This window comes from Poecilia formosa, unplaced genomic scaffold, assembly GCF_000485575.1.
Source record: "Poecilia formosa unplaced genomic scaffold, Poecilia_formosa-5.1.2 Scaffold128, whole genome shotgun sequence".
NCBI classification, from domain to species: domain Eukaryota; kingdom Metazoa; phylum Chordata; class Actinopteri; order Cyprinodontiformes; family Poeciliidae; genus Poecilia; species Poecilia formosa.
Window position 1 is genome coordinate 961,738 of NW_006800067.1, and position 20,167 is coordinate 981,904.

At 42.2% G+C, this 20,167-nt stretch overlaps 2 protein-coding genes across 3 annotated transcripts; one reads left to right on the forward strand and one right to left on the reverse strand.

Annotated features, from left to right (window-relative positions):
• Positions 1 to 705: 705 nt before the first annotated feature.
• On the reverse strand, positions 706 to 9,017 carry rmnd5b (required for meiotic nuclear division 5 homolog B). Of its 2 annotated transcripts, none has more exons than XM_007561559.2 (10): positions 8,911 to 9,017; positions 7,052 to 7,223; positions 6,744 to 6,889; positions 6,528 to 6,665; positions 4,917 to 5,017; positions 4,661 to 4,827; positions 4,296 to 4,461; positions 3,969 to 4,071; positions 3,729 to 3,883; positions 706 to 2,645 (listed from the first exon to the last, which is right to left on the reverse strand). In XM_007561559.2, exons 2-10 carry the CDS (start codon positions 7,188 to 7,190, stop codon positions 2,582 to 2,584), a joined length of 1,179 nt encoding a protein of 392 aa, XP_007561621.1. In that variant the 5' UTR covers positions 7,191 to 7,223; positions 8,911 to 9,017; the 3' UTR covers positions 706 to 2,581. The 2 variants fall into 2 exon arrangements, with proteins under 2 accessions (XP_007561621.1, XP_007561623.1); XM_007561561.2 differs by having other exon boundaries at positions 6,744 to 6,886; positions 8,911 to 9,016.
• Positions 9,018 to 11,342: 2,325 nt separating this feature from the next.
• LOC103144527 (mucin-12) lies at positions 11,343 to 20,040 on the forward strand. Its single transcript, XM_007561562.2, has one exon. It carries the CDS (start codon positions 11,415 to 11,417, stop codon positions 19,548 to 19,550), a length of 8,136 nt encoding a protein of 2,711 aa, XP_007561624.1. The 5' UTR covers positions 11,343 to 11,414; the 3' UTR covers positions 19,551 to 20,040.
• The last annotated feature ends 127 nt before the right edge of the window (positions 20,041 to 20,167 follow it).

A 20,167-nucleotide genomic window follows, 5' to 3' on the forward strand; every position in this document is an offset into this window, starting at 1 on the left:
TAGAGTATCTTTGGTATTTTAGATTAATTCAAGTTTTAAGACGCCAAATCTTGGATAATTTCTTCTCGCGTAGCATCTTTTGGTAGAAAGAGGTGGAAGGTCAGCTGAAACGGAAATCCCATGCAAATTAAAGAGCCTAACGCCACAAAAATCATGCGAGAAACAACGGTTTTAAGGCTTTATTCCTAATCCAAATGTGTTGTGGATAGCACAAGAAATAAAAAAATAGCACAAGAGAGCATGGGCGAGTTGGTAATGCAGGTTTGTTTTATGCAGGGTCGTAATCTGAACAGATACAAGCTCCGCTGACTCACGTGGCCCTTAGCCCGGCATTTAAAGCATTATATAAACTGGGGATTATTATAACTGCACAGCTCCAGAGAGGCTGAGTGATTTACTGAAGTGGGATGAGAAAAGACTCTTATCTCGCATGTTTTCCACTCTGTGGGAGTGTTGCTGTGCTGGACTCCGTCGCTGCTGTTTATCCAAAAACTTAAAATGATGGTCAAATCTGTGGGAATATTTCTCATCAGCAAAAACGTAGTTCTGCTCCGGCTGACGGTCCAAAAATTCTCAAATTTCAAGACAGTTTTTTTTTTTTTTTTAGCTAGATGTGAAAATGCAGCACCAGCGCCACCGAGTGGCGATAAAAGACAAATGAATGTTTATGGTATTTCACCGTAGAAGCAGTCCTACAAAACTGACTGGAGTATATTTTTTTATTATTATTATTTTTGAATATCAGATGCAAATATATGAAACATGTTAGCGGATAAATATGTACAGTAAAAGTTGCATAAGACACAAAAGCAGGAAATGCAAAAACATTTAGCAAAAAAAAATTAGAGGATAAGGAGTACACAACACGCTCGCATTCTATCCGGAGGGAGACTGAGAGAAGCGGTGAACGACTGTCAACCAAGTGAGGGAATAAAATAAAATAAAAAAACAGGATATAAAGTCGTTTCTGAAACGGAGATTAACGGTGCACCATCGGTGTGGGGTGGGGCTGGGTAGGGGGGAAGCGATGCTGGTGCATTAGTTTGCTGAAGAAACTTGCCTCACGGGAACGTGAGGTGACATCACCATACATGTCCGGGGAACCTGCGTCAGCTCTGCACAAACTGCGCTGAGCATCCAGCCGCCTTCACACCTCCTCCAAGTTCAACCTGACGCATGAAACACAGAGTATGTACAAACTCCAGGAACTCCCACAGCCAAACCATTAGCTTCGACTGTGTCAAATGTAATACATGACTCCTTATATAAATGCACTTTTTTTTTTTTTTTTTAAATACTAAATGTAAAGTGTGGTATGAGTTACTAACATGAACCCTGAGGAACTGTGAAGATCTTACTGCCACTTTCCTGACTCAAACAGAGGCATTCTTGAGTATATATATGTATATATTTATATATGAAACAACTGCCACAATGACCAGAAGACTTACCCACCCACCACAAGTAAAACTTCACAAGCCCACAGTCACTGCAAGTCATACTATAAGGCTACCATCACACCAATTTACATCTCCAAATCACATGGCGTGCTAGCTTAGGATACACAGACTGAAGCGATGGCACGAGTGGAGTAGGCTTTTGAGTCACTATCATCTTTAACGTCGCGCAATCGTGCCGATTAAGTGTGTCGCTGTGCAAGGTAACTACTTCATATGAGGTGGTGGTGAAGGAAAATAGGAGCAGAACACATTTCACAGTAGTACACTGTATATTTTTTGTTTGCTTTTTTGTCACTTTTGTTAAATACACACACAGGACAAGACAAATGGCTTCTAGAATGAGGAAAAAATCTTGCTGGTGCAGTCAGTCACAGAAGGAAACAAAAACAGAACAAGAAAAAAGAAAAAGAAAGCTGTTCCAACCGCTGAGGAATTTGTCGTTTTTACTCATCAATCAGCAGTGGCTTTCAAGCCTTTAGTACAACATGGAGGAGCCACAATCGAGAGTTCAATTAAAGGGAGATCGCCACACTTGTACTCCCCCTTAACCAGGATGTTGTCAGCGTTCAGTGGAGTTTGCTACTCTGTGGGTTATCTCTTAAGTAATACAAGCTTATCACCGTCCTGAAAGCAGACTCTGCCTACCTATACCATTTACTCAAAACACTAAACAAATTTATAATTATCCCTCTGCTTTCAAATAAAAAGAAAAAAACCCCCAACTTGTTCAACCCAAAAGTCAAAAAAGCAAAGAAAAAAAAAATTAAACAACAGAAAGTAATACATATGATAAGCCTATTACTCTGCAGGCATTTGTAAATGAATTTCTATGATCTTTTCGGAGGCTCTTCTTCATGAAGACGACCCGATCGACTCTTCACTCTACTACAAGCTTTCGTTCAACCAACCGTGCAGGACTTGAATGCTATGCAAAGTCAGAGGGTCCGAGTTGGGTTACGGGACTGCCGAGGCCGTCCGGAGGAGCACTGGGGTAAAACCTTAATGCTTTTACAATAAACAGGCCGAGAGGCCAGGGATAGAGGACAGGGGCCAGAGCAAAGGGTCCTGGACATTCAGAGAGCTCCAGGTAACTTCATCCTTGACGAGGAGAGTGTATGGTATCAAAAGTAGATCTGCTTGGCATGTGACGGGTTCTGCTCCATGGGGCAGTAAGGGCATTTCAACCTGCAGGGCGAGAACAGCAGCATGTTTAATTAGCAACGCTCAGTGATCAACTTCATCTTTTCAAGCAAGTCAGAGTGCGCTGCAGAAATGTTTCACATCCCAGTGAACTTTCAGACATTTTGACTCATTACAAACTCTGGATTCATTGCATACTAATGAAATTGTCCACTATACACCAACTCAAAGTAGCGCATAATTGTGAGGCAGAAAGATAAAGTTACAGCAATTCTCAGGTCAATTTAAAAAGTAAACGTGGTCAAGTTGTGGTCTCAGCATGAAAGCAACTGTTTTCATGCTGAGAATAGATGTTTGGTGGAAATATTAATGAACAAACAGCATCATGAAGAACACAGCAAAACGGTCAGGGTTAAAGGGTTTAAAGCAAGTTTATGTGATAAAATAATTTCTAAAGCTTTGAACATCCAACCAAAGGGTCGTTCAACAAATCATCTGAAAATGGAAACTCTGGACAGAGTCGTCCATCTAAACTGACTGAGTGAGAAAGCAGAGCGTTAAAATAAATCAGCAAAGACTCCATGATGCCCACCTTAGCTGTCGGAGGGGTTAGAAAGGATAAACTCGGAAAAATGTGGACTTTGTGGAAGAACGGCAAAAGGAAAGCTTGTGTTAAGAGAAGGTCGGAGCAACAAAACCCAACAAGAGTCTGCAAAAGTCTTGAAACGGTGGCAAGAACTCACCTTCCAGCAAGTCAACATTAAACCACTATGGAATGATTTAGGTCAAATCACTTCTATATAGAGAAATTCAGCCAATTTCCAGACCTAAATACAATCTGAATAAGCTTCAGCTATTTGACAAAGGAGTTTGTTAGCATGTAAAGCTGGTAAAGAGAAACACTTGAAGCAAAGAGTTATTCTGCAAAGTTCTGATTAACGACAGCAGAATATAAATTTATGCAACACTTTTCTGTTTTTGAATAAAGAACTACTAAACATATTTCTTCTAATTACGCATTACGTTGTTTTGGTCTATTCCAAGAAATTAAATACATTAAAGGCTGACGCTGCAAAGCGAGAAAACGTGGAACAAGCCAAAGTGGTTCAACGCTTCATTTCGACTCACTTCCCAGCATTGGTGAGTTTGTTGAGTGCATCTCTGGAGATGACATGGCCACAGATGAGCTTCATAGGGGGATTGCTCTCCGAGGTCTGCTGCCGAAGGATGGGGCAGGCGAACACAGAGTGGTACCAGCACTTCTTACCCAGGTCAATTTCAATCTTCATGTGCAGAGAGAAAGAGAAATAACCGATAGCCCACTCAGGATAAAGGCATGGCGATGAATCAAGTTAAAATGCGACTTACAGGGAGCTCGTCTTTGTGCGTCCACACTCCGCTGCATTGTCTCTGTTCGATCACCTGCTTGATGTTCATCAGCACCGGTAAGGCCATGCATCCTGACGCAAAACTAAAACGAAAAATATTGGCAATGTCTCAGGAATGCATTTTTAATCGGACTGTGTAGTTATAAAACACCAGCTGCTTTTACTGTCACTCTAAATGGAGTTAGAGCAAAAACAAAAGATTAAGCCAAAAACTCATTGTTGCACTGCCTTTCTAGGGCTGCTCTTAATTAGTAAGAAGGAGGAAAAAGTGGATCTGTGTGTATCATACAACCCATCTCCTACTCACCTAACACTTAGTGGAGACTCTACAGAGAGGCCCAGTAGAGCACAGGCATCTCTGGTAAAGATGTTACAGATCTCAGCCCACTGATTTGTCTCCAACAGGCTGCGATACGGAGAGTTTTCAATGCCGTGACGTAGATAGACCAGGCTGCCCATCAAGATCTGAATATCTGCAAATGAATGGAGGACAGCATTACAAAAACATTAATTCCAAAATGCAACCTTATTCCTACAGAGTATATAAAAAAAAAAAAAAATAGCTACCGAAGTCTAAATTACGTTTTTCAAAGCTACTTTCAGCTGTTTACATAAAAGGTAAATCAACATCTGGCAAAAGCTCATCTTGCATAATCTCATCCAGCTGCTGACCTCTCTGGTGTTGGGATGCGAATGGCTGGAAGTGCCTGGCGTACTGCAGGGCGTCCATCTGGTTGCCGATTCCTCCACTGAGCAAACTTATGAAGTACAAACGGTGCAACTTGAACTCTAAGCTGCTGTTCAGTTCAAGAAGACGCTGGCGATTTGAGACGGCCCACCTACAAGAAATGCACACGAGAGCGAGACCGCCGCGGTTAAGTATGGAACGCAGCAGCGAATCACTTTGGTGTCTGAGTGGTTTCCATACTCTAATGCCGGCCTGAGGTCCTGCATCCTCAGAGCTTCGAGGATCCTGTTTAGTTCCAGGAAAGGCTGCTTCATACTCATGTCAATAACTACACCGGACTCCTGAAAAAACACAAATGTGTACTTCATTTCATCTGTGCTCTATTAATTCAGAGGAACACATCATTTGTATTTTTTTTTTATCCCATCGATTATGTTTTTTTTGTATCTAAAATTGGAGCAATGTAGGCAAAGCTGCAATCAAATACAGCAGAAAATAGTTCCCTAAATACAATTAACTTATTTGTTACAATGAAATGATGCCAAGGTTGCAACACCATTTTACTAGCAGGTGTTTTTGCTGAAGGAGCAACTTTTTGTTTTTATTTTAAAAGTAAGCAAGAAGCTTCTTGCAAACATTCCTTTGCTAACTTATGACCTATCGCTGATTTTCATTTGATGAAGTTTTTTGATGAATCATTGAGGTAAATGTACATAAAACTCTAAAATGAATTTTATTTTCTTCAGACTTTATATCACACTGTGCTTGTTTGTGATCCTGTCCAATGTTCAGGACAGCCAATTCTTCTGAAATATGATAAATCCAAACGACACGACCTCCAATGATGATAAGCAGTATTTACTTAAATAACAAAACCAGACTCTTACCGTTCATTGAGCTAATTTTAGGAAATTGCTACAATTAATTGGTTGTAAAAGTACTTACAAAGCACCTTTGTAACACATGGCTGGTTCAAAACAGCCCAAAAGGTAAAGATTTCATTTTGAAAAACCAAAACTGACAAAGAACGAAACGAAAAAGGTGTGAAATGACCAGGACGGCCTGAACACTTAAGAAAATAAAACACAAACATGAAGAGGCAAAACAAAAATACACCACATTTTGGCAGAAAATATGACCACAGAATAAAGGAAAATAAAAAACATTAAAGATATTAAAGAGTTGTTTTATTTAATGAAAAGTAAATTAGCCAAATAATGTAGATGCAATACATTGCAAGATTTTAGCTCGGAAGTATCTTTCTCCAATTAACCACTAGATGTCAGTAATTTTTAGCTACACAATGAGTCAGTGCAAACCACAGCGCACTGGTTAAACAAAACATTAGAATTTTACCTGTGATTTTACCTGTGATTTTATATGTGTGTGTGTATATATATATATATATATATATATATATATATATATATATATATATATAATAGATCTGGATCCACAGCTACAGTAGCACTATTACCAACATCACTGTCTCTAGATTTGTCACTGCAACATTTCTTGATTCATTTTCACTTGTGACCTGACCTGGAAATGGGGAATCCAAGCTCAAAATAACACAATGCAACACACCAGTGCCATACCAGGCTCCTTTTTTAATAAAAAAAAAAATCTAAGTATTTCTTTTTTCGACAATATCTCAAGCTATTTTTTTTTTTTTTAACAAAATAAGAAGATAATTACCAGTGACAATTAGCAGATGGGAATATTATGTTTTCTCTAAATTGTATACATAGAATTTTGTGTAAATTGAGTTGCATTAGACAACTGGCAAAGGAAACATCTCAAAGACCTTCAAGCCACGATACAGACAAAACTTTGCTGATTTTCACTTACCTGACAAAGATCCTCTGCCACACTGAGCATCCCTTGTCGGTACAAGTGCTCCACAATGGACTCACTAAGGTATTTCTGTCTTTCTGGAGTATCCCACACCGTCTCTGCCACCACAGCACTGATCTCTGCATCAAAATTCTACAGAGGCGTAGCGAAAAAGTGAAACAAACGCATGCAAAACTTTTATTCTTACAGGATAACATTTTCTCTTCTTACCCTGTCGATGGCTTTGCCAACTTTTGACACACTGCCATGAATGTCTTTATGTCGAGATGCCAGCAACTGCACTGTTTCTTTAATATTCTTACAACACTGGGCCATATTCTGGGATAGGACTGATAGGTCTGCATCTTGTACTCCTGCTGGACAGAAAAAGAAATGAGATCAGAATCCAAGTATACACCTTGCACAATGAATAAGGATGAAGCGGATTTGGATTTCCTGTCAAAATTTTAAAATGCCGGAACTAGTACATCTTCCAAAGCTACAGTTTTCACCCCCGTTTGTACCTGTGTTTTCCTCACCAAAAGCAACTAGTTGTGCACGTATCTCACAGACACTGCGTAGAAGTTCATCTAGCCTCTCCTCAGACTGGTGGCCGTACATTACGAAGCGGTGGAGCACTTTCTCCAGCTCCCGCTCCACACATGCGCACTGTTCCATGGTTGAGGCTGGAACACACACGATGGCAAAGACCTGAAATTAAGAGGAGCGGGACCACAAAAAATTAATCCAAAGTCTGGAGGACGGTTTTATTTCAGCACAAGACTCAATTCTATCTGATTAATCAATGATTAGATATAAAATGATGGTACTGATTTTCATTTCCCATTTCATTTGTCCTTTCTGCCATTTCTCATTATTAGTATTATTATTATTATTATTATTATTATTATTATTATTATTATTATCCAAACCCCTTATTTTAAATATCAAGAAGAGCATTTAGATTTTTTGATGTATACAGTTATGAGAATTGAAATATTTTTAAAAATATATATATGTTGTTACATTTTCATTTCAAATTATTTCTAAAATAAAATATCTTAGTAATGATTTTTTTTTTGTTGTTTGGTGAAAAAAAGACTGTTATCCAATTTGTAGTCAACAGTAATCACAATCTAAACAATGAACAGAAAATTAAAGACTTTTACATTTTCAGTATTTAAACAGATGAATTGGTCTTGTTTACAAAATCTTTCTAACAGAGGAGGTTTTTTTTTTGGAGACCAGAAAAAAAGATCATTTTAAACTTCACCTGGCCTGATTTATTATCAGTAGGTCACAATCACAAACTAAATGTCCAATCTTTTCTCCAATAGTGAGCACACCATCAAGCAACACAGGCTCAGTCAGTGAACACACCACCATCAATCAGTGAACACACCATCAAGCAACACAGGCATTCTTGAGGATGCAATCTTAGTAGTTTTTAGTATCAGTTAGCTTTTGGAAAATTAAGACACGAGTCATTTGTAAATTAAATTAATTAGAAGTAAACAGACAGGGTGGGGACGGGGGAAGTATTCAGGCATGTCAGCTGTTTCTTTTGGGTGCTACTTTTAGATAGCAACAGAAAACAGGAATGAGAACATATTGCAGCAAATTTGCTGTTTATGCTTTTGAATACTTAAACTCTATGTGTGATGATGAAAATGGTAGTAATTTTTTCATAGACAATGTCCCCCAAATTAAAAGTATAGTTGCATAGTTTCCTTGTAAAGTATCTATGTATAGTTCTGACAACAAACAGGGCCCGAACACTCCTAAAAGGAGTCAGAGTATCCTGCGGCCTTCTGTTTACTAACGAAACATCCCCATAAAAAGGAGAGGAATAAAATCATCCAAAAAAGGAAATAAAACGTAACTTATTTCCTACTTTAGGACTTCTGTTATGGTTAGTGATATAGCACATAAATATTAAAATGTGTTAGTTAAATCTGCTATACCCGTTGTTAGATGTATACTTGCTGTAGCTCACGGCTTAAAAGCAGAGTGCAGAAAATGTCCACCTATGTTTCATGGCTAACCAGCTACAAGAGCTCCAACGGATTATTACATTTTAAAGACAAACGTAGCTCATTTCATGTGAAGTTTGAAATATTTATAATAGCTTGTCTGTGTCGTCCCAAAAGTTGGGAACCTTGTATTTTCATTTTGTGAGATAACTTGGAAAAATGACGAGCCGCAGAGCTAACGTAAACAAACGAGAGGAGAGCAGCTAGTGTTCGGTGTTAGCCTGCTGCCGACTGACAAGGCCCAAACAACCTGGGAACACAATGACAACACGCTGGTGTTCATCGTTTGGCATCGATGCAGCACCCAAAACATCTACAACAGGTCAAATAAACAGAGAGGCAAAGTTTGAGCTGAAAACACTCACCTATCCTGCTAATTAGTTAGCAAACATTAGCCTTAGCCACTTGTCTGTTATCTTCATCCGCAGTCGTAATGCGGAACTTCCTGCGTCGCATTCTGCGTTAGCTGCAGATTCCAAAATAAAAGTCTTATTTTTCATCAAAAGCTGTTCCAGGTCTTCATCCTCACTGGCAGCTGAGTTTGCTTTGAAACTACTAATTGCCTTCAGATTTCATAACTGGGGTTGTTATCAGGCTTCAAGTAAAGATTTCTTTTGCTTTACCTGCATGTTTTCTTTATTAAGTTGAGCAGAGGGTGTGAAAAAGGTATCAGCCAATACATTAAAATTAATTGAATTTCTTTATGTGTAAATTAATAAAATAGTCTTATACAAGTTTCTTATACAAACAAGACTGATTCTTGTGAAAGCTCAGGTATTTGTCATATTAGTCCTGTTTTTGTTACCTTAACTGTTAATTTTGTATTAAAATAAAAACAAAATATTAATGAAGTATTGTAAAAAGGGTTGTACATTAATTTTGTAATGTCTGGAAAGACCCTCTAAATTTTTGATATCATATACTAATACTAAAAACTCACAACTGTAATAATGGGCAGTTGTAAAATAAAAACCAATGCAGTAAACCAGTTATAGATAAGGGGTTTGGTTAGCTTCAACCTAACCCCTTGTCTATATTTTATGACAAAATAAATGTCTTCACATTTGGAAAATGAATCCCAGCAAAAGTAAAAACCTAAACATCCAAAGTGTTTGAAGCAAGATTCATGTCTACACGGACAGCTCAAATCAGGCGTGCCATTTGAAGGTCATCATAGAAAGTAAAAATAGCACTTTGTTCTACCAGTGAGATGTGATAAAACTGGAACCTTTTGTTCAGAGATTTTTCCACTGGCTGCCGATGAATGACTTAATGACTGAGAATAATTGGTAATGACATGAGGTATTACAATAGGAATAGGGGGCTTATCTAACTTTGCCCCCATCATACATGTCTAGACTCCCTCAGTACAGCATGATTAGGCCTTGCCATTGTACTACTTTTGGATAAGTATAGTAAAATGACATCATCACCTGCTTCGAGTGGGATTGCTTTATGAGATTAGGATTTTAAAATTTATTGAGCAATTTGTTTTTTGAAAAACGCCATTTGCAGACATTGCAGGGCAAAACGTGGCTTAAAATATGTTACTTCACCTTACCATACAAGTGCTGCCAGCTCAGCACTGAGTGTTTCATGTGAGACCATGTTGGATAGCCTGTGTCAACCTTTGACCTCCCTCAATAGCCATTCCTCTGCAGAGCCTCATTTACACCTACATGCAAAGTTAGATTTACTGCACCCTCTGCGTTAAATACCCCCATTAAAAGTTGTGTCAAAGTGAACAATGAATATGCCATTCTTCGAGGACAGTATTTACTCTTTCTTTCCCCACCAGCACACCCACTCAAAGAACTAAAGCTATGTCTTTCTGGCCCTGATAATGTAGGTCTATATATAGAGAAGCAATGTGACTGAGCTGGCTGTAAGTGTCAGATTCCAGGCGCACTTGTTGGTCCCGGCCTGATCAGCATCTGCTGCTAACTATAAACCCACCCACCCCATGAGGTACGCCACCCCAGCTTACACTGGAAAGCCAATGCCCATGCAAACCTCACTCTGGAGAAGAAGAAAAAAAAATTATATGAGCTACTTGCTGTAAGCTCTTTCCCTGCTGCCAGACCAGAGGGGCGGGGCAGAAATGGCGATATGAGTATTAAGGAGGTTCCTCCTCTTTTCTTTTTCTATTCAAGTCTAATGGATGGCAGTGCTCTCCATATTCTGAGGTTAGCCAGTCACTCTGGCTCTGTCAGTCAGAGATGTTGAGCTGTTTGGTCCTGGAGATGAACAAGATCTTTTTTACCTTGGAGTCTACTGCAGACTTGAGAGAGCTTTTTTTTTTTTTTTGAATGAAGGTTGGATTTTTCACTACTAAAGAGCTCAGAACCATCAGAAAAAGCAGGTACAGTACAAGTCAGTCAGAGTTTCTCTTCTTGCATATAATGAAGCATGAACATGTGTGTTTCTGTGGTTATTACAACATGTGAGATTAAGTAAGGGATCCACATTTGCAAAGATAATATGAAATGACATAAAACTATTATTTTATATGAATAATTTAAAGAGTAAAATTTGATTTTGTAAATGTCATAAAACCAAATAATCTTTTTTTCTTTTTTTTAATCAGATACAACTGAGTGTCATTGCTTATAAGGAAATGGTAACTTAGTTCATTTTTGTTTTTCTGACATTTTAAAGTCCAAAGGAAACTTAAATAGTGCAAATCAATATTTGTTATTACTAACTTAATCATTTTTATCTAATCTACTTGCAGTAAAAATGAATATGCCCTCCAGGTGATCTTTTTGGGGTTTTTTGTTGTGTATTTTATGCAGGAACCCAGCCAAAAGCCCACAGGAGGAGCGGGCAGGACTGGCCACAGTGAATCTTTGGAGCACATGGTGTAGCGATGGACAGTTGGACTCTCCAGGGGGACAGCTACTCCTTCATGCGCAGCGCGCCCCGCACATTTTCCCTGTGCCATCGTGAGGGTACCCCTAACCACGTTGAAATCTTCGACATTATCAACATCCCCACTCAGCGGAGTGTCATCTCTGAGACCACCTGCCTGTGTGACATTTTTGGAGACGACGGTGAGTCGGCGTCCCTCTCGAGTAGCCCTGCTGCAGGGCCCTCTGTACCTCCCCAGACAGAGTTGGAAGGAAGAGCTGCCACCACACCGCAGGTGGATGATTTGAACGACTCTTCTGGCAGCTATCACACTGCGCCTGGATCGAGCGAGGGAGAGGAGGGGTTTGATGACTTAAGAGAAGGGTGTTACAGCCCTGCTTGGCAAAAAGAGTGTTCAGATGGGAGGGAATTAGATGAAAAAGGATTACATTTAAAACATCCAGAAGTTGCCGAGGATAGCATTGCAAGTTTTGAACAAAAAACCGCAACCCCGGAGCTTCTGCACAATACAAGTACCCCATCATCTCTCACCCCATCGTATCAAGGCCTCAACAGCGGTGAGACAACACCTTCACCCGGATATAACAGCCCCAGTTCCTTCAATCCAGAAGGGAGGCTGTCATCACTGTCTTCCTCCTCCGCTGAGAAAAGACTTTCACCTCTATCGCCTGACATTCAAGAATCGTACAGAGACACTGAATCAAGTACAATAAACCCTTCATCCAAAGACAGACAGTGTAATCCTTCAAATCAATCTTTAAGTCCATCACTTCCACACAATTTAGCTGAGCCAGAAGCCAGCCAGTTAAATCAAAACAGCAGGTCATCACCTGAGACTCCCACCGACCTTTCTCAGGATTATACAGACATTAAATCTAGAATCAATTTTTCATCGTCTATACTCCATGGTGTCGATTCAGAATCTCCCTCAGAAGCGTGGGTAGCCTCCCCTGAGCTCAGAAATAGCTATCCTTCCCCCACCACTCAAACATTACCTCCTGTCTCTGAGTCAAGAGGGAGGGTCTCTGTACCTGATCTCTTTAGCAGAGAATCCACGCCTGATATAAAAGATTCTGCCAATGCCACTGAACTTATTTCAGATCTTTCTATTGCTGGAAGAGAGATCACGACTACTCCACAGAGCCAGGACACAGGATTATCAACTGGACCAGGCAGCTCTGTTTCCACACCAGGCCCTAGGTTTACGCCCCCTTCTCCTGTCATTTCAGTAGCCACGTCTCCCGGGCTTGTGGAGGATAGAGTTCCAGCTGGAATAAGGAACGTAACAGCCTCCCCTCACTTGCCTGCCCCTGCCTTTCTAACCAACACTGGGTCAAGAGGTCCATCACCTGCTCTTTCGCCTACAGTACAAAACCATTTGACACTGTCTGAAATCAGGAGGCAAGTGTCTTCACTTGTGGTCAGTAATAGTTTTTCTCCATTACCTGAAGTGCAGCAGAGCAGTTCGCCTGACCTCAGAAACAAGCATAGCTCTCAAGTAAACCCATCACCCGAACTTCATCAGAGAGCCTCACCTTTAGAGGAAAGGTACAATTCTCCATCCCCTGAAGTAAGGATTTTCTCCTCCTCTCCAGAGCTCAGAAGGAAACAACAACACTCTCAAGTAGCTCCATCACCTGGACTGCACCAGAGCAGCTCACCTTTAGAGGAAAAATATACTTCTCAGACGCCTGAGATAGGTGCTGTTACACCCCCTCCAGATCTAATCAGGAAAGAGTGGCCCTGTCAAGTCAAAGAGGTTTCAGAGTCTTCTCTCACGGAGCAACAAGCTGTCTCTGTGTCACCAAGAAGCTTCTCTTTCTCCCCTCAAATCACAGGGGTGTCCTATTCTGTTGTTCAGGCTGAGGGCAGGACAAGTTCCCCATTTCCAGAACTTTCTCATACCTCCTCCCCAGACCCAACTCATTTTCTTGTGTCCTCCGAGTCTGGTAAAGACAGTGTTGACACCGGAGTAGCACAGTCCGCTGGTAGTCAGAGAAACTCTCCGCGTTTATCAGACATCCAAAGTTCAGTCTCACCGTCTCAGCTCAAAAACCAAACGCCTTCTCCTCAGCCAAACTATCTCACACCTTCACCTGAACCAAGATCCATAACCTGCTCACCAGACGACTGCCAAAGCCATTCATCTCAGCACCAGCATTCATCACCTGTAACTCCATTTACAGAGAGAATATTCCAGGAATCACTAACAGCACAGTCTACAGAATTCAACCCCCCGTATACAACACCTGTTCCTCTCACATCTGAGCTTCAGACAGAGACCATTACTGCCGGTATCACAGTAATACCATCACCTACACATCTGGCAAAGAAAGCTGTGTCACCTTCATTTAAATTAGAGAAGAGACTGGAAACTGGTGCTACTGAAATAAAGAGAAACTCTTCAGTGGTGGAAGTTTGCACTCCGATATCTGTCTCGTCAGATAAAAATTTGTACAATTCACAGATACAACTCGTCACAGAAAGAAGAGAGACAAAAAAGAAAGGACACTGTCAAGAAATATCAAGTGTAGCCATCTCCACTCAGGAAAAACATAACACCCAAACCCCGCTTTCTCAGGAAGAAGTCAAGTCTCCTTCCCACGATATTACAAGCCACAGAGTTCATAGAGCTGCATCCAAGGAGTTTGTGCAAAGACAGGAAAAGCTCCATCCTCTGGTCGCCTCTAACTCCCTGAATTTTGACAGTAATATTTATCCACCAGGTTCGACTTGCACACCTCAGAACTCAAGAAGACAGCTGCTACCCAAAATTATACAAGACGACAAGGAGAGGCTGGCAGGGGACATGTCCCGTCATATAAACAGACGTCGCACTCCTTCTCCACCTCTTACCAGGTTTACACCTGTTCACATTATAGCCCCTCAGAAACCACACAGAAAGTGGCAAAACAGAAGCAATAGCCCCTCTGAAGTTGTAGCATCCTCACTGTGTGGTAATTTAAAGGAAGCAGCGACAAGTAGGGAAAACCCCAATGTTGACCCTGTTGACAATAATAGCCAGGCCCATTGGGTCAGAATTGGAAAGCAACTGGAGATGGACAGAGAAATGCCATTGGAGCAGGAGAGGGATGTAGGTATGGAGAGGCAAATGAGTAGGGAGATAGACAGAGAGAGAAAGAGGGAGGAGCAAGCTCCTGAAAGAGAAGAGGGGCGGCAGGGGGTTGCCAGTTACAGAGGGGAACAGGTTGAGCTGTCATTCAATGCCAGGAATAGAAAAGGACCTGTGAGTCGCAGTGCAGCTTCCACAACCAGAGAGACGCGCCAGGGACTGCCAACAGCACATTCTTATTCAGAGAGTCTCCCTGCGACAAGACAGCTACAGCAACAACAGGGTCTGCTTAAACTTGCGCCTCTGCCAGACCCCAGCGGATGCAGCGCCAGCAGAAGACTTAAACCTCCCACATCTCAGGACAGGCGAAGTGTGCCTCGACGCGTGTCCACGAGCAGGCCGTGTCAGAGCTCCAGCTCCAGTATGGGGAGTGAACTTGATGAAGCAGACCATGAGGTGAAGTGGCTTACAGATGTGGCTTTCCGCAGCCTGTCAAGTCCCGAAGTAGATTACCTTGAAATGTACAACTCCAGCCACTGTTCATCTACAAACATTTCTCAACCATCTACCCATGACAGTCCAGCTGGGGTCAATGCTGCCTGCCTGTCCTATGCTGACTTCAGAGGTTCTGCACCAAAGCTTGACCTTGATGAACTCTCCTCTCATCAGCAATATCCTCACACTTTAGATTGCCTAGATCCAGCCAGAAGATGCGAGTTAGGAAGCTTTGAGTGCATAGATGTAGCTGTGGAAAGAGAGGACTGCAGGAAAGTAAGAAGAGGAGTGCCAAAAAGACAGATCCAACTGAAGAGAAGGAATAACACAGAAGGGAAGCAGGATGAGAGCAGTGAAAATAGCAGTCCTGGGCTACCAGTGATGGTGGAAAGCCCCTCTCAAGAGACTCACCCTAGAGGTATCTTTGTGAGGCAACACAGTACGCCAGCAGCAATGCAAGAAACTCCCCCAAGCGAGAGCAGCTCTGAGCTCTCACAGCAAAATGAAAGACAGTCCAAACTCCAGAAATCTGCTTCTATGGATGAAACATACTCTAAAACCAAGATTGCGTCATGCCTCATCAAAAACGTGTTGTCAAAGAAGATGCAAGGTGTTGACAGACAGCCTGATGAGCAAGCAAGTGAAGAAGCGAGCCCACCAACAGAGAGTGCCGTAGCACCATGGGAAGAATCACCGAAACTTGACTCTTGTAATCTGAGTTCCAGTCTTCAGTCAGATCACAGCCTTTCATCTGAGAGACTTTCATTGAGGGGAGAAACAGGCATGAAGGATCAAGCCACCCTCCCTAAGGACTATGGATTAAAATCTAGTTATAGACCAAGTTCATCCAGCAGTGGCAGAAGTGTCACCTTCTCCCAGACCGACAGCGAAGAAGCTGATTCCCAAACTCGAAGTACTAAATCATCAGCTTCAGAGATAAAATCCAACTGCGGTATACCGTTTGAAGGTAAAAGAAGTGGTTTACAGTCCTGGCAAACACATGAAACTGTGGTAGGCGCACCAGTGAAAGCACCTGCTTGGGACACAGCTGCTCCCTCAGAACGTCCTTCTGGCAACACACTAGCAAGAGGAACAAACAGAGATCAAAAAGTTGAAAACAAAGATCAACGCAGACAACTTCCACAAGGAGACAAAGATCCCTACACATCTAAAACACAGGAGATCAAACTCAAGGCTGTGGAAAAGAAAAAGGCCTCACTAAATGTCTGTCTCACTCCGGAGGCAGAAAGCAAATCTTTTCCACCAGATGGATCTGCTACAGAGAAGGAAGAAAATACTAAGACCAAAGCAGAAGACAAAATACGGGATGAAGGGGACAGGGATGACAGCATTAAGGCTCCCATTCACAAAGTTAGAGATGTAAGGCGGCTTGTAAAAAATACATACAACTTGTCCTTCAAGGCAGTTAGTCCTTTTAACCAATCAGGCGTCAATGAAGAAAACTGCAATGAGGAAACAAGAGAAGAGGTGCCAGTAGAGGAGAAAATAAATAAATTAAAGGAGGCTAGCAGAGAAGAGAGGAAAGAGGAAAGAGAAGAGTTCAGAACACCTGAAGAGAAAGATGAAGCAAAAGATTCAACGAATCAAATATCACTTCATTCAACTCAGAATAAAAGAAATTCTCCATCTGGTCCACAGCCAATGCAAATCGAATGCAAGGCTGTTTGTTGGAAAGATGACAAAAATAAAATACCAAGCATGAGGAAAGACTTGGGCGATAAAAACCAAAGCCCTTTGTTGTCTTCCCCAGATGCAAACTCGAAAGCAAGCAGACTAAAACACATGACGGAAGAGAAGATGATCCCAAAGCTTGGTGAACATGATGTTAGTATCGCAGCAGAAAAGAAAAAGAATGCGATAGAAATCCACAAAGTGCCAGACAGTGAGGACAAACCCACATTGGCTAGAACAGACCGAAAACCCCCCATGCTCGGAAGCCTCCCTAAACAGCCAAGTAAGGAGAGGGAGGTGTCCACTGCTGTAGTTTTAATAAGAGAGAAATCAAATAAATCCAACATGTCTGCATCTTTAAGTCATGAAGAGACTTCTGCCCAAATCAAAGCTCCTGCTTCTCTCTCACCTGCCCCCACTGTTTCTGGCGGTGCATCTGGTGGTAGTGTTGGCCACTCAGTTTCAATGCTTTTAAAGGAGAAAGGTTATCAGGCTGACATTGGCGCAGTGGTGAGCGATGGTCAGAACTTAACTAGAGGTAAAGGACCTACTTGTAAGCATGTGAACTCTTTGGAGATCCCTCTTCAGACCATTCCTCCTTCAGAAAAAGTTTGTCCTGAATCTCACAGAGGGAGAACCTTCTCCTCGTCCTCCACCACCTCTGGCCCCTCAGCAATGACTGAAAGTGCGGATGTCCTGGAAAAGCCCACAGAAGAGGAGGGAGTTAGTATTAAACCCCCAAAGAAAGATACAGAAACAACAAAAAGGAACACAATGGACCAAACACTAATAACCACCAAACAAACTGACACTATAGGAGATTTTGAAGCAGTCAAAAGGCTAGATCCTACCTTCCCCCCCAGGTCTCCTGCAGTACGGAGATTCAAACCACAGCCAGGTGAGACCAGGTCACCATCAAAAGAAACAGAGAAAAAAGAAATCCCCTCACCGTCTTTGGGAAGCCACAGACCTCAAACGATTGAAGTGAAATCTATAGCTAAAAACTCTCAAAAACCAGCAGTGCCTCCGAAACCAAACTGCAAATTTAAGCCTGGAGATTTGGGAAATGTGACAAATGAAGCACAGAGATCATCAACAACCTCCTCTAGTGGGAAACAACGAAACGAGGAGAGACCGCAGACAATTGTAGTGAGCTCGCCTACAGTCTACAGGAAGATTTCCAATGAGTCTGCCTCTGCATCAAATCATTCAAGAAAGCTTGCTGTATCTGCTGTGTCAAACATTAAACCACCACCTCACAGAACAACAGCAGCCAATGTTCCCAGCATCTCTAACATGTCAACAGCATGTTCAGACACAGAGGCAGTTGCTGACCAAGGTCAGCACCAACAATCTGCTGCTTCGCCTCTAAGCTCTAGGCATGCTAGGAAACCTGAATCCCTAACTGCAACATCAGACACCAGTTTAGATGTAGCCCAACAACTTGTTCCACAACCAAATCCACATCAAAATGCTGGATTTACTCTATCTGAAGTTGACCAATCAACTTCAACGGACCCAGAGGGTCAACAGTGTTCTTGGGCGACATGTGCTCATGAGCAAACTGTGCCTGTTAGCTCCAACAATCTGAAGCAAGTGCCTGCTGTTTCCACAACTCAAAAGTACACCCATCAACCATACAGAAGAACAGTCTCCAATGAGCATGCCCAAAGGATAGACGAGCAAAATTTTTATACCTCAGATGACCCTCCAAGCTATGACGAAAGAGAGAGCTTTAGTCCGCTCTTGCTTCCTGATATGACTTCAGCGAGGTCAAATCGGTATCAACCCTCATCCCATCCTCCCTGTTCCTGCACAGCTAGCTACCCCTCTCACTGTGGTCCTACCTCTCCTCACCAGCATCGCAGTCCCCATAACCTTACCCCACCTGGTTTGCCACACTCTCCGGGTCAGGCTCTACCTTACCAAGTGGCTCAGCCCCCTCTGCATGCTCACCACTGCAGACCTGAAACGCAGCCATTGGGTTACCAACCGAGATCTCCAAAATCAAGCCCTCTTGGTCCAAACCAACCACAATCCATGTACCAGCCTCTCCATCCCTCCGCTGCCTGCGTTCCCCTTCCTTCACTCATGCAGGCCTGCCCTGCTGACCGCTCTCTGCTGCCACAGCAACATATTGGAGCTCGACGGCCTCCTGTTCACAGATCTCCCCATCAGCAGCCACCAAATCTGACTGGGGCTCCTTACAGTGATCCAGGCCACAGCCACTCTCCCGTCCTGCCTCCTATAGATCCTCAGTACCTATGTGGCCCCCAAAGCATGGGTCCCTCCTATGGTTCAGAATATGGCGGCGATAGCTCTAGCGTGTATTCAGAAAGTAGCTATGCCCAGCCACCACGTAGAGTACTCCTGGATCCTGAGACAGGGAAGTATTTTTATATCGAGGTGCCTGTGCAGCCCCTTAGGAAAATGTTGTTCGACCCAGAGACTGGTCAGTATGTGGAAGTGCTCATCCCACAGCAGGCGATGTCACATTCAGGCCTGTACCCTCCTGCTGGACCCCACTTCCAACCTCTCCACAACCACAGCATCTATGCCCCGGCTCCTCAATACATGCCCTGTGCTGCTCCTCCCCCATTAGCCCACCCTCAGGTTCAACCTCAGCCACCCCAATATCCTGAGGCGTCTGCTGCACCTCCATTGCATCCAAGTGGGCCTGGGGTCAGCTACAGGAATCCGTCAGGACAGGGATCAAAGCCAGAGCCTAAAAACCACCCACCATTGGACCAAAGGTACCTTGAGAATATGTATTATGTCCCAAGTGTGATAAATGCAAGCCCAAATACCACCCCACCTGACTATTACCACAGGCATCCTTCTAACTTACCCACGACTGGGGGGAAAAGGTCCTGAAATAGAGGGCAGAGGCCGCCTTCCTGGAGCCTGTGGAGTTTAAAATACACTATGTATAAATGGGGTGGCTAAAGTTAGTCTGTGATGTTATTTGAGTTTTGACACTGCAGCTGAAGAAAGCAATTCTTTAGTTGTTGTTTATTTGCTGATGCTGCTATACTTTTTTTGCTGAGCTGCTTTTACAAAAAAGATTTTTAGGTTGGTGTCTTCAGAAATATCTATGTGTGTGGGCCTTTTCTATGAGCTGTTCATTAAACTATTACCTGAACTTTTATATATGTAAGATGATTAAAGGGATGCACAGGAGCAAAAACATCTGTGGGATTATTAATTTACTGATGTGTTTTTAGTCTGTAAATGTCCACAGAAACTTGAAAATGCAATATGAAAAGACCTCATATTCATTTTAATAATGCATTTACACAGGTTGAGTGAGTTTGTGCACACAATGTCTGCAACACAATGCAGCACTCTCAATAAAATGTCAAACGTCAAATTTCCTCTCTTTAGTCTTTCTTCCCTAATAATTGCACTTTTAATGAGACAAAATTTTAACTATAGTACTCTAGTTTAGTCTTACAAGATGTTACTTTGAATTCTTAAATAGGTTTATGTTT

Bases quoted from the DNA above. Each gene is read 5' to 3' on its own strand.
- rmnd5b (XM_007561559.2), bottom strand. From the start codon at position 7,190: ATGGAACAGTGCGCATGTGTGGAGCGGGAGCTGGAGAAAGTGCTCCAC. The intron at 5,018-6,527 runs GTAAGTGAAAAT...GTGTTTTTTCAG, and splicing joins TGGCAGAGGATCTTTGTCAG to GAGTCCGGTGTAGTTATTGA. The intron at 4,828-4,916 runs GTATGGAAACCA...CATTTCTTGTAG, and splicing joins GACCTCAGGCCGGCATTAGA to GTGGGCCGTCTCAAATCGCC.
- LOC103144527 (XM_007561562.2), top strand. From the start codon at position 11,415: ATGGACAGTTGGACTCTCCAGGGGGACAGCTACTCCTTCATGCGCAGC.